We start from the raw sequence: 13,962 nt of genomic DNA, 5'->3' as shown, positions 1-13,962 counted from the left end.
GGTTCCGACTCGTGGGCAGGTTCAGTTATTGAATTTGAGATTTGAGCTCTAGACGCAGCCGTACAGGTCACGTTAGGTGACTCCGGCTGCCAGATTACGTGATATTGACATGATTATACCTGAGCACTTGCATATCATTATAAGGTTTCGACATGGCATATTATTGAGCACATGGTATATATTTGAGCATGATTGGCATATATACTATACGTATATTTATGTTCTGGGAAGTATACAGGTTTTACGGCGAGGGGTTAGAATGTATTTTATTGAATGGTTTTCGAAAGCTTTGTTTTTGCCCACTCACGCTTTTGTTTTGCGCCCCTCCAGGTTCTAGTTGAGTAGTAGTTTCGGTGGTTTCCCAGAGGGCGTCCCGGCATTTCTGACAGACACTCACCATTGTAGGGTCACCTTCGGGTGTACTATTGTCGCATTTTTTGCTTTTGGACTGCTGTAGACTTATTGCTTTGAACTTAGCGTCTCACTTACGCTAGCACTTATTCTTAGTACCTTGTATGCTAGAGTTTTTAATTACTCGTACTTTTATTACTATTTTATTAGCTTCCGCACGTGCACATGGTTACGTCACCTTCGTGTGACGGCCAGCACGCCCTGATCTCAGTCGGGGTGTGTCAAATATGCTATGCCAGAACCTCAAAGAAAAATGCAAGTGCTCAGGTACTATCACATCAATGTCATATAATCTGTCAACCGGAGTCACCTAACGTGACCTGTACGGCTGAATCTAGAGCTCAAATCTCACTCTAACTAACTAGACCTACACATGAGTCGGAATCACCTAAAGTGGTCTGTACAACAAGCCTGGGTGTAATATAAGTACGCTCAAGTGCTACGATCACGTGAAGGCTGGGCGAATAATCGCAGGTCACCTACGAGTGAGAACCACCTAGAGTGGTCTGTACGACAGGACTGTGCACCTAACTTGGATCCAAGCTGAGCGTGTGGTGCGGGAAGTGAACATCAGGTGAAGGACTGTGCCCAACTCTGGGCAGGAACACTGACACCGGGGTACAGGTTATGAGCTCTCTATGCATCTCAAATCACTATTGAATGTAAACATAAATCACAACTCACCTGGCACTTATCTGTGCGTTCGCAGCACCAAACATACATATATATATATATATATATATATATATATATATATATATATATATATATACACAATTAACGATGCATAAACAACGGCAACTATAAGCATGACATATAAACGAATAAACGTTCTAAATTACTTTCTGGGAAAAGTATAAGTATATAGGTATATACGGAAAACCAAAAGCCCACTCACTAGTATGTGGAAGGGTCGTAACCCCCCTGCCTCGAGTGACCATGCTCGTCCTCGGGATAGGTATCACCTATATGCGAAACAACTATAAAAACGTTAATTTTAAAGCACATAACCAAACTTAAGAAATAACTTCTCATACAATGCTCAAATGGGGTGTATGAATACACCAACGTGATCTACTCAACCTCAGGAACATCCCCATATTTTTAGAAAAAATTTTCACCACCGCACGCACCCCCACGCGCCGGCCACGCGCAGGCACGTGCCTGGCACGCTGACGGCGTCAGTTAACGCCGTCAGGAATATTCCGTTAACTTTAATGGATTCCGTCAACGGCGTTAGGAATATTCCGTCCAAACTGACGGAATATTCCGTCGTCTTCTCCGGCGAGGCTCCGGCACCGTCGCCTGTGTCGGAAAATCGAGAAAAACTTCAAATCGTCCTATCTTCTTCATTTTTCAACCAAATTTCACAAAATTGGTACCAAATTGAAGCTTACAACGAGAGGAACAAAATCATACCACTTTCAAGTGCTAAAATCCACGAAATCTCACCGGGAAAATACCCCCAACTCCGGCCAACCTCGAAACTCGCGATCCCGACGTCCAAAACCTTCAAACGAACCACCCCGAGTGTCCTAATGACCTCACCAAGCTTTCTACAAGCTTGAAATTCCCCAAAACATAAGAATTCACGTGTGCATGAACAGTACCAAAAATCGGGTATCCCGAGTTCGACGTAAAAATGAAGGTATCCTTACCTGAAATGGGTATGGTTGGACTCCAATGGACCTCACAAGCATGGATATGTACTTTGTTTCTTCGATCTGTGAAGATTACATGGGTTTTGGAGGTGTGTCCGTACAAGGGATATGAAAATGGGAAGGGAAATGGCACAGGATAGGTGCAGGGATAGGGGGAAAGGGTGAGGGAAATTATGGTAGTGTGCGTGTGGTCCACAACCAGCCACACCAACTCAAAACAACCACACAACGTAAAAAAAATCACACTAGGGGCAAAATCGTCTTTTCACGGATACGTTTTAAAATTTTTAGAACTGGCTGTCACATTTTTGTTATTATTATTTTTTTAAAATTTATCTGATCTCATAATTAAAAATTAAAAAGGTGTATAAAAAATAAAAATAAAGTGTGCATGTGCTAGTTTTTATTGGTTTTTTTTTTTATATTAAAATCAAAATCAACCGACATTGAGGCTTGAATGGTCAATTTGTTAAGAATGGATCATATATTTCTTATCGGAATGTGTGGTGGTACACGAATTGAAGTACAAAATACACTTTGAGAATTGTATTGTAATATAAAGTACAAAAATATTTTAGTCTTTATTTCTTATTATTTTATTCAACTGTGATTTGCATTGTAATATAATTGCTATTTGAATCTTGGTTCCGCACAACCAAACCCCAACACAATTACCTTCTTGTTGTTTTTGCTAAAACAATACAGACTGGATTTGGAGTAGATTACCTAGTAGGTACTGGATTTATTATTTATTTATGTTGGATTAATATTTTTATTTACCGAGAAACATCAATTAACGGTAGTGCACAATTATTGTGTGCTTTTTACAAAAATGCCACTTTCTTAAACTCTTTTCTTTCTAGCAATGATGTAATATAATGCATACTTTAGGGATATCCGATATGGTGGAGGGTTATATGTTTCTTGACTATTACTTGATATCATGATTCTAAGATCATCTCTAATAGGGAGGATTAAAAGTTTAAAAGCTAAAAAGTGACTCGATTTGTTCAAAAATTTATCTTTAATTGATGGCTGGTCTATAATTTTATAAAGTACATCAAGTCATTATTTAACTAGAGGGCATCAGACAAGCTAAATGTAATCCCTAGCCTTTTTTTTAGGCTAACTTTTCGGTTACAATAATTAATTCAAATTTAATGGCTAAATTTGAATACATTCAATTAATTTAATTAATTAATCACTAAATTTAAATTATAAGCTTAGATCTAATAATTATTGAGGATTATGTTTAGCAGGACTATAATTGTGGATGAAGCTATGTATAGCCTTTTCAGATGGAGAAGACTTTAGTTTAGTTGTATAAAAACCGGGCTGCTTCGTTGGTGACTACAGAATAGTTATGGAGGGAGATGAAGCAAGAGATTTGTTTGGAGCACAGTCCCATTTGTACAAGCATGTATTCAGCTTCATAACTTCAATGTCACTCAAGTGTGTAGTGCAGCTCGGCATACCGGACATAATTGACCGCCACGGACAGCCCATTACTCTACCTGACTTGGTCACAGCACTTCAGATCCACCCGGCTAAAACCGGTAATGTGCACCGGCTCATGCGCCTCATGGTGCACTCCGGCTTCTTTGCACGAAACCAAGTTCCTAAAAATCATGGAGAAGCAGATGAAGGAGAAGAAGAGGCGTATGATCTCACACCGTCTTCTAGGCTCCTCCTGAAAGACAAAGTACCCAGCTTGTCTCCGTTCGTTCTGGCGATGCTCGATCCAGCTTCCGCAGCACCGTGGCAGTTCCTCGGAAACTGGTTTCGAGGAAGTGAGGTCACGCCTTTTGAGAGCGCTCATGGGGTGGGGTTTTGGGAATACGGGGAACGAAACCCCGAATACAGCAGTCTTTTCAATAAGGCAATGGCTAGTGATTCTGGAATGGTGAAATTGGTGATTAGAGATTGCAAGCCAATCTTTGATGGGTTGAGTTCATTGGTTGATGTTGGTGGTGGGACTGGAAAAGTCGCTAGAATTCTCTGTAACGCTTTCCCTCGACTGAAATGCACAGTTCTTGAACTTCCACACGTTGTTGCTGATTTGCCAGACAGTGAAAATTTGAAGTTTGTTGGAGGAGACATGTTCGAGGGTATCCCTCCAGCGGATGCTGTTTTCCTCAAGGTAAGCAAATTTTCAACTTTTCAATTATCTTCTGTTTTTGACCATATGTAATTGCATCAACCATTTAGCCTTTTATAACAAGATGGAATAGAATATGGTAATGTTTGGAAGTGGTTAAAAATGGCTAAAAGCATTTTCAGGTAGCAAAAAATTCTTTTAGTAACGTTTGGCATAAAAGTGTTGGAAATTATATATTACAATATTGTTTTATAATATTTAATTTTTGTATGAATGAAAAATAAGTGTCAAGTGTTATAGTTGAATTCAAATTCATAAGTTGTATTTGTTCGTTGGAACTTTAGACAACAATTACAATTGTTTCAAAAGGGATGGCTTGAGTTCTATATAAACTCAACCATCCCACTCGTCTAAATAATTAAGAGTAGAGTTTTCCTTAGGTTTTTTATTCTTTGTTAGTCAAATTCCGAGTCGTGTCTGGAGAGTACGGAATATAGACGTTCGCCAAAATTCGAAAATTGAAGTGCTTTGACTTCAGATTATAGATTGTTGAATCCTAGGAGATTGACGCCTACCGAACTACAAGTATAAGAGAAGGGGCGAAATTCTGTATTTAGGACATTGCATTTATGCAAGCCTCAATCTTCAAGTTTGTCAGTTTTTCTAATTTTCTCTCTAGTTGTTTATGTTAATCTCATGTATACTTGATGTTGTGAATTTGTCATTGAAATTATATTGTTATTTTTTCATATTTTCTAATATTGCTCTAACAATCTAAAAACAAAAATTCTTATGCAATAATTAGAAAAATATGAATTTAAGAAATAATTATATTGATAAAGTAGAAAAGAATGATCTGAATATATGTTAGTGAAACTGCCGTTTAAAATTTAGACTTTTAGACACATGCATATTGCTGTGAAGGAATTGTTCTTGATCTTCATTAAGAAGGACATGAGTAGTTTGTTATGGTATTGTTTATTTAATTCTTTTTTCCACTTAACGTTATTGTTGTTGGTTCAATATTCTAAAAATTAGACATTGAGAATGGTGATCAGTTCTTGTGATATGTGATTGGTTTTGCGAATTCAAATCTTGCCAACCATTGTGCTAGTTAAATGGTTTCTTAACGATGTTGATGAAGATAATAGTAAAAAGAGAATGGATATTATTGGAGTTCGATTCATGCCTTTTGGTTTGAATGATTTTGATTCAAACAAAAGAGGGTTTTCAACATCTTTTTTGGGGTCTTTGAAAATTTGACCCTTCACACCGTAAGAGGTATGTGCAGAATTGTCCATTAACTGTTAATTGACATGGCATGCATATACACATGCCACGAGGATCATGCACTTTCTTATATAATTTGGCATTATAAGGTTATAGTTTATGCATTAATCTGGATCACTAAAGTTTGATTCTAGGACCCAACATGTTTCTGTGAAACACATGTCGATCCTTTATACATATATGTAGTTTAGTTTAAATAACTGATTGTCGGTGTTTCCAATTCCTTTCTCTGGAAAAATGAGACATCATTATTAGAATGTGGATAATAAGTTGCGGTAAGATTTCATAAGTCCTTAAATTATTTTACTATCTACATGTATAAAATACGCGAGACATATTTGTACTGATGGAGGAATTTAGAAACAACACAACGGTTCTTGATGGGTTTGCAAATCGTTGCATCATTTGAAATCAACGAGGCCAGGATAGGCCCATGCTAAAGTATGCTCAATTTTAGTTTACACTGAAAAAAGGTGTCGGTTAAGGTCAAGTGAAATGACTTGATTCAAGAATTTGCTTTATCTGCAAATTTAGAATGGTTACAGTGATACTAGTTCGTGAACTCAGATCCTTTTTCAGAAAGGAATGAGTCTGAATTGATGCATTTAATCCACAATGCGATAAGTTCTTTTTTCATGAAAGAGAAGATAAACCCCTTATGTCCGTATGTGACTAAGAACTTTGGTTGTGACAAAAAGAACCATTGATTTCATAGTCACTGAAATGAAATTGGCTGGTATGTGAAGGCTTCAAAGCCATAGTGCTAGAGAAACTTGAAATCAGTCTTTGTTTCTTAATAATTATGCGATATTAAGGAAAAGAAACCTTATATAACGTTGAGGTTTTCTAGTTTTTTTGTAAACTCAGTTTAGTTAAGCATATTTATAGAATGATAAGCACTTGTAATAAGAGTTGCATAACTAAAAACTGCGTTTTTCTACCAGTCATGATTATGAATGATAAGAAGCCCAAGGGATTAATAATTTGGACTTGGAAGCGTGAAATAAAATTTGTTGTTCCTAGTCAAATTATAAATCTTTGAACTCATTTTTACATGAGTTATCATCGTCGTAGAAAACGATGAATGGACAGAAAGTATGGGGGTATTTCGTAAAGAGAATGATGAAGTGCTGAAATTGATGTTTATTGAGTAAGCATACACAATTAATATAGACATGATGATGCTTATTAAGCAAGAATATTAATGAACATGTTATGAATTCAATGATGCTGGCTGATTGAATTTTGATAATTTGAAGTCAAAGTACATATGGATGTGCAAATGCATAATCTATACTGGAATTGAAGATAACCTTAAATAAGGCTAGTGAACATGTACTCATGTGATCATTTAGCCGAATAAGGGCTAAACATGAAGTTCAAATACGAGTAATTTGTTTCTTAAAAGAGAGATAATATAAAAACAGTTATCTCTTATAATGAGTAACTTTAAGGTATGAAGAGTTAGAGACCTTCCTACAATTATCTTAAGTGGGGGAGTATGCCCAAATATTAGCAAATTACTTACTAAAGTCCCAATGTGTACAATTGAGGACTTGAAATTGTAAATCTACTTCGTATGAAATATAATTTCATAAGATGGATTGTGTATACCATTAAAGATAGTCAACCTAAGTAGTACCAATTATTAAAGGATTGACTAAAGAGTAAGTTGATCATCGAAGGGAATGAGGCTAAAGCCAATATAACTAATGAATCAGCCGGACAGAAACCTAACTTAGTTGATTGGAGATACTATAGTCTAAGTTCAATAGGCAAACTAGTTGGGCATGATTCAAAGAAGTTAACACATTATATACCTCATTCCTATGATGGAAGAAGTGTGTTGTCTGTAGAAGTTTTAGGGTGTATATTTATACTTAATGACAATGATATCTTATAAATAAGAGGAATAGAGTAGACTATTCTTAATCAATGGTCACCTATGTGAGAGTAGAAGTGGGTCATTTCTATGAGAATGAGATGACTAAATTCTCTAAAGCTCTTATGAATTCAGGATCAAAATGAACACAACCATATGAACTGTAATATATTAGGATAAAAGATGTGTGTTGCTTATTATCTCGGTTTACTGTTGCAGTGAATAGTTCAAGATCTTTCACATCTACTACGTCACCAAGTAAATCTGATAACTATTCACTAGATTAGGTTCAAGTCCAAAAGACACATCTCCCAATGCATCTCTTGTCCGCCTATACTCTCAAATTCTTCCTAATTTTTCATTCATGTGGGGGATTGTTGGAAATTATATATTATAATATTATTTTATAATATTTAATTTTTGTGTGAATGAAAAATAAGAGTCAAGTGTTATAGTTGAATTCAAATTCATGAGTTGCATTTGTTCGTTGGAACTTTAGGTAACAATCACAATGTTTCAAAAGAGATGGCTTGAGATCTATATAAACTCATCCATCCCACTTGTCTAGAGTTTTCTCCAAGGCATGGACGGGGCCAATGAAGGCCCACTGGGGGTATATGCCCCCACTCAAGTGGTTCGTTTGTTAAGTTGTAGATTACAATTATATACTACACAAGCGTTATCTTTGAAGAAAATATATGAATCTAATATTCAACATACCTTCATACTGCATATACTCCATATTAAATATTATATGAGCAAAAATGTTCTTATTCTGTCATTCAAACCGAAAAACCTCTCATGCGTAATCATGTATTAATATTTTTCTTATCACCTTGTCACTTTCCACTACTACATTGAAATTTTTGTAATATTTGAATTGTGATGCATCATCATTTGAAATCATCTATATTATCATATTAGGTATAAGATACTATAATAAGGTTTTCTTAGTTGATTTTCGGGTTGTCCCCACTAGAAGAAATTTCTAGCTCTGTCCCTGCTCCAAGGTCTTTTATTTTTTGTTAGTCAAATTCTGAATCGTGTCTAGAGAGTACAGAATATAGACGTTCGCCAGAGTCCGAAAATTGAAGTGTTTTGACTTCGGATTATAGATTGTTGAATCTTGGGAGACAAACGCCTACTGAACTACAGGCACAATAATATGAGTGAAATTCTGTCTTTAGGACATTACATTTATGCAAGCCTCAATCTGCAAGTTTGTCAGTTTTTCTAATTTTCTCTTTAGTTGTTTATGTTAATCTTATGAATTTGATTATTATCATTGAAATTATATTGTTATTTTTTCATATTTTCGAATATTGCTCCAACAATAAGTTTAGTGGCATACATGAACAACTAAGTATTTAGATCTCCAAGATGATATGTTTATTTCAAACTTGAATAATTCATGGTTTTCTGGACTCCAACTAAACATGCCACAAATGTGGTTTTGGGTTAAAAGGACCTGGAGCTGAACTGCTTTTCGAAATGGTGATTAAGGGAAGAAGTTCCAAGTACTTTTCTTTAAAGCACTTAAAAATGTGTTAAATTTTCGACTGCTGCTAATAACAGCGGCTTTGACAAAGACGATTTTGGTTATATGATGTGAAAATTGGGTAATTGGCAGCTGATTTTGCATGATCTGAGCGATGAGGAATGCTTGAAGGTTTTGAAGAAATGCAGGGAAGCAATTGCAAGCAATGGCCAAGGGAAAGTTATAATCATAGACATAGTGATAAACGAAGAGAAAGATGAGCATGAAATAACCGAAGCAAAGCTTTTGTTTGATCTGTTGATGATGGTTGTGGTCACTGGAAGAGAGAGGAGCGAGAAAGACTGGAAAAAGCTCTTTCTGGAGGCTGGTTTCAGCAGCTACAAGGTGACACCAATATTTGGTTTGAGATCCCTCATTGAAGTTTTTCTTTAGAAAGTTAGAAGCAACCATGTAATATGTGTGATTTACGTGGATGATGAGTTTTAAGACTAATCAGCTACAAAATAAAGTAGTTGAGTGTTTGATAAACTATATTTATAAAAGTATTGTGAGAATGAAAAACAGTGAAAAGGCGTTTGGTAAATTTGAATGTAAAAAGTGATATAATTATATAATGATAGAAATGAACATGATAGTAGGGACGATGACAATGACAAAGGTGGTAAGAGTAATGGTTGTGATGTTGGATGTGGTGGTGTCAATAAAGGGGTTTGGTGGTTGTGTTGTAGTCTTGCAGAGGTAATAATGGTGGTAGGGATGCGACAAGTGACAACAACGATAGTGGCAGTTGTGGTGGTGGCCATTGTGGTTATGATGGTGGTGGTGGCGACAATAATGGTAATGGCAGTTGTAGTTGTGGTGGTAGTGGTGGCGGTGATGGTTGTGGTGATGATGGCGGAGTGATTGTGGTGTGGTGGTGGTGACAACAATATAAGCGGTAATGGCAATGGTGATGCAAGAGGTTATGGTTGTTGTAGTGGTAGATGATTGTGTCTAAAAGCATAAATAATGTCTTTTGTTTTTTAATTAATGAAAGTATTACAAAAATTGAAAATATTTATTAAAAGACTCAACTCCATTTTTTTTATTAAAAAAACTTGTAAAAGTAGGATATTTTATTTTTATCAAACAGTTTTTATTGCTTAACTGAAAAGTAAAGCAGTTTTTTTGTAAAAAAAACAATACCAAAGGGACCTATTAATGATTTAATATAATTCATTCTAAAGAGTGATATGATTGGTCGCACACACATGTATAATAATTTTGACTACTTTGTAAATATTATAAGCATAAATAATCATAATCAGTCTATTAGCAAAAAAAAAAAAAAAAAAAAAAAAGAGTCAGAATCAATCGTGCATACATGTGTAAATTTGTTCTGATAGTTCTTTGTAGTTTTACAAGCATTAAAAATTATGACAGTTCCACACATGTAATGCCACAACCCGTCCCGGAATTTTTAATTCCGAGGACGTGAAGTTACGAAAATGCCCTTAAACGGGACTAAGGGGCGTAAAGTTGGCATTGGTTTTTACCTGAAGTTCCTAAACTAATGTTAATTGGAATATTCATTAGTTTTAGGGACTTAAATTTAAGACTTAGAACTAGGTTTATATGTTATAACTTGATGATTTGGGAATTGGGTAGGAACCCCACATCCCTCAAATCTCTCCCCCATTTCTGCATCTTGTCTCTCTCTCTCTCCTCCCTCACAAACCTCTCATTCTCTGTCAGTTCTCTCTCTCTCCTTCGAACTCACACGGACCACCCACAAAACCACCCCAAAACTATACCAACGAAGGATCTAAGACCACCATCGTACTCCTGAAGACCACACGAACACGATGGTACCAATTTCAGGTGAGTTTCACTTCGGAAAACATGGATTTCAATTTCACTGTGCGTGTGCACTGTTCATGAACACGTAAAACTTGATGTTTTTTGGGATTTTGAAGCTTGTAGGAAGCTTGGTGAGGTCCTAAGGAAGCTCGGAGTGCTTCGTTTGAAGGATTTGGACGTCGGGATCACGAACTGTAAGTTCGGCCGAATTTTCGTATTTTTGGAAAATTTTGATTCCGTTGTTTTTAGGCCCTAAAACTAGTCCAACGTGGTAGATTATGATTAGGGCTTCATTTTGGTATAAATTACGTGAAAAATGGACGTAGGAACACGGAGAACGACAAGTTCAAAGTTTGGCCGCAGCTTTCGGGGCTTTTTCTGGTGAATCCACACCGAGTTAGAGGTCAAGGCAGGTATGGATGTGTTCGTCTCGTCAATACCTTCATTTTGATATATTGTACGTCGAAAATGGTTAAGAAATGAAGAAGTTATGACACTTTGAAATTTACCCAGAAATTCCGGCAAAACACCCACCTCCGGCGAAACCAGTCCGGCGACGCGAGGAAGAAGACGCGCGCGTGGGCAGCACGTGAACAGGGCGCGTGGGGGCGCGTGAGAGCTCCAAATTGAGTTCTAAAAATTGTCACGCGTTCGTGACGTCGTGTAGATCACCGTGGTATATTCACACACCCAAATTGAGCAACGTATGAGAAAGTTATGGACGAATGTTTGTGTGTGCGTTTAATTGATGATTTTATAATTATTCTGTTATAGGTGAAACTTGTACGGACGACGAATGTAACCAAACTAGGCGTGAGGGTTACGAGCCGGCTACTTATCAGTGAGTGGGCAGTTATTTTTCAGTATATATATATATATATACGTATGCTTGACGTATTTCCCAGAAAACGTATTTAAAAAGAAATACGAATTAAATATCCTGTCATATATGCATCATATTTTAATATGTGCATTACCATAATTATGCATACTGTTGCATGGTGCTGAGGAGGCCCAGGTAAGCTACATTTGAGATACATTTGATATACGTACGAAATACATTTGATATACGTATGAAATACGTTTGGAATACGATTGAAATACTATCATCACATGCATTAGTAGCGGTATACATTTATATATGTGTATTGGTGCTGTGGACGCACAGGTAAGTGCCAGGTAAGTGGTATTCATGTTTGTATGCAGTAGTAGTTTGAGATGCTTAGAGAGCTCATAATCTGCACCCCCGGTGTTAGTGCTCCCGCCTAGAGTTAGGGGCATAGCCTTCACGTGTATGTTCACCTCCCGCACCGCATGCTCGCCTTGGATCCAAGTTAGGTGCATAGCCTGTCGTACAGACCACATTAGGTGGTTCCGACTCGTAGGTGACCCGCGATTTATCGCACAGCTTCACGTGATCGTAGCACTAGAGCATATATATATATTACACCAAGCCTGTCGTACAGACCACGTTAGGTGGTTCCGACTCGTGTGCAGATTCAGTTATTAAGTTTGAGATTTGAGCTCTATATGCAGCCGTACATGTCACGTTAGGTGACTCCCGGCTGCCAGATTATATGTTATTGATGTGAGTTATGCTTGAGCACTTACATTTCATTATGAGTTTCCGACATGGCATATTCTTGAGCATGAATGATATACCTTTGAGCATGTTGGCATATTTATACATACGTATATATGTTTATTTTTCTGGAAACTATACTTGTTTTACGGCGAGGGGTTAGTATATTCAAAGAGAAAAGAAGGTTTTGAATACGTTCGTTTTGCTGACCCACTCAACTTTGTTTTGCGCCCCTCCAGGTTCAAGAATTGAAAAGGTGTGGTGACTACGAGGAAATTCAACGGTGTTCTGACAGAATGGACAAAAATGAGGACTCACCTTCGGGTGGTTCATCTTAGAAGTTGTATATTTTTAAAGCTTCCGAACTGTGTAAATGGTTACGTCACTCTCACGTGACGGCCAGCATGCCCTCCTTCGGGACGGGGTGTGTCATGTAAATGACTATTTCTAGCATTTCTTTTCCCTTAGTTTTAATTAAATAATTGTTCTTGCATTGATAGATAATTGGGGGACTTTTCTTCATTTTCACATTTTGATAGATATAATTCCAGTACTTTGATTTGTGCAATTTACAATCAACCCAAAATTATGCATTAGTTTGCAGGTGGCTCTTGATCGTTGTGGTGAAAATGAGTGTTATCTTTGTATTCTAATGTGAATTTGAATCTCATCTAATTTGATAAATTTATTTTTTGGACAAAAAAAATTTGGAGTATGCTATTTACACATTTATTTTTATTTTTTACACAATTTTAGTTAATTTTTGTTTATTATTATTATTTTTTAAATTTATCTGATCTCATAATTGAAAATTAAAAAATGTATAAAAAAATAAAAAGAAGTGTGTATGTGCTAGTTTTTATTGGTTTTTTTTTTATATATTAAAGACAAAATCAACTGACATTGAGGCTTGAATAGTCAATATGTTGGGAATGGCTCATATATTTGTTTTCTGAATGCGTGGTGGTACAAGAATTGAAGTACAAAATACACTTTGAGAATTGTATTGTAATATAAAGTACAAAAATATTTTAGTCTTTATTTATTATTTATTTTATTCAACTGTGATTTGTATTGTAATATAATTGCTATTTGAATCTTGGTTCCGCACAACCAAACCCCAACACAATTACCTTCTTGTTGTTTTTGATAAAACAATACAGACTGGATTTGGAGTAGATTACCTAGTAGGTACTGGATTTATTATTTATTTATGTTGGATTAATATTTTTATTTACCGAGAAACATCAATTAACGGTAGTGCACAATTATTGTGTGCTTTTTACAAAAATGCCACTTTCTTAAACTCTTTTCTTTCTAGCAATGATGTAATATAATGCATACTTTAGGGATATCCGATATGGTGGAGGGTTATATGTTTCTTGACTATTATTTGATATCATGATTCTAAGATCATCTCTAATAGAGAGGATTAAAAGTTTAAAAGCTAAAAAGTGACTCGATTTGTCTAAAAATTTATCTTTAATTGATAGCTGGTCTATAATTTTATAAAACACACCAAGTCATTATTTAACTAGAGGGGCATCAAACTAGCTAAATGTAGTCCCTAGCCTTTTTTTGGGGCTAACTTTTCGGTTACAATAATTAATTCAAATTTAATGGCTAAATTTGAATACATTCAATTAATTTAATTAATTAATTACTAAATTTAAATTATAAGGTTAGATCTAATAATTATTG

At 36.0% G+C, this 13,962-nt stretch overlaps 1 protein-coding gene across 1 annotated transcript; it reads left to right on the top strand.

Moving 5' to 3' along the window:
* Positions 1-3,401: 3,401 nt before the first annotated feature.
* On the top strand, positions 3,402-9,313 carry LOC137726105 (probable O-methyltransferase 3). Its single transcript, XM_068464976.1, has 2 exons — positions 3,402-4,212; positions 8,973-9,313. The coding sequence occupies exons 1-2, from the start codon at positions 3,436-3,438 to the stop codon at positions 9,270-9,272; spliced, it is 1,077 nt and encodes a 358-aa protein (XP_068321077.1). The 5' UTR covers positions 3,402-3,435; the 3' UTR covers positions 9,273-9,313.
* Positions 9,314-13,962: the final 4,649 nt, after the last annotated feature.

The sequence above is a fragment of the Pyrus communis genome, chromosome 2, assembly GCF_963583255.1.
Source record: "Pyrus communis chromosome 2, drPyrComm1.1, whole genome shotgun sequence".
In the NCBI taxonomy this organism is placed as follows: domain Eukaryota; kingdom Viridiplantae; phylum Streptophyta; class Magnoliopsida; order Rosales; family Rosaceae; genus Pyrus; species Pyrus communis.
Note: the sequence above shows the minus strand (reverse complement) of the source record. Positions and strands in the feature narration are given on the sequence as shown.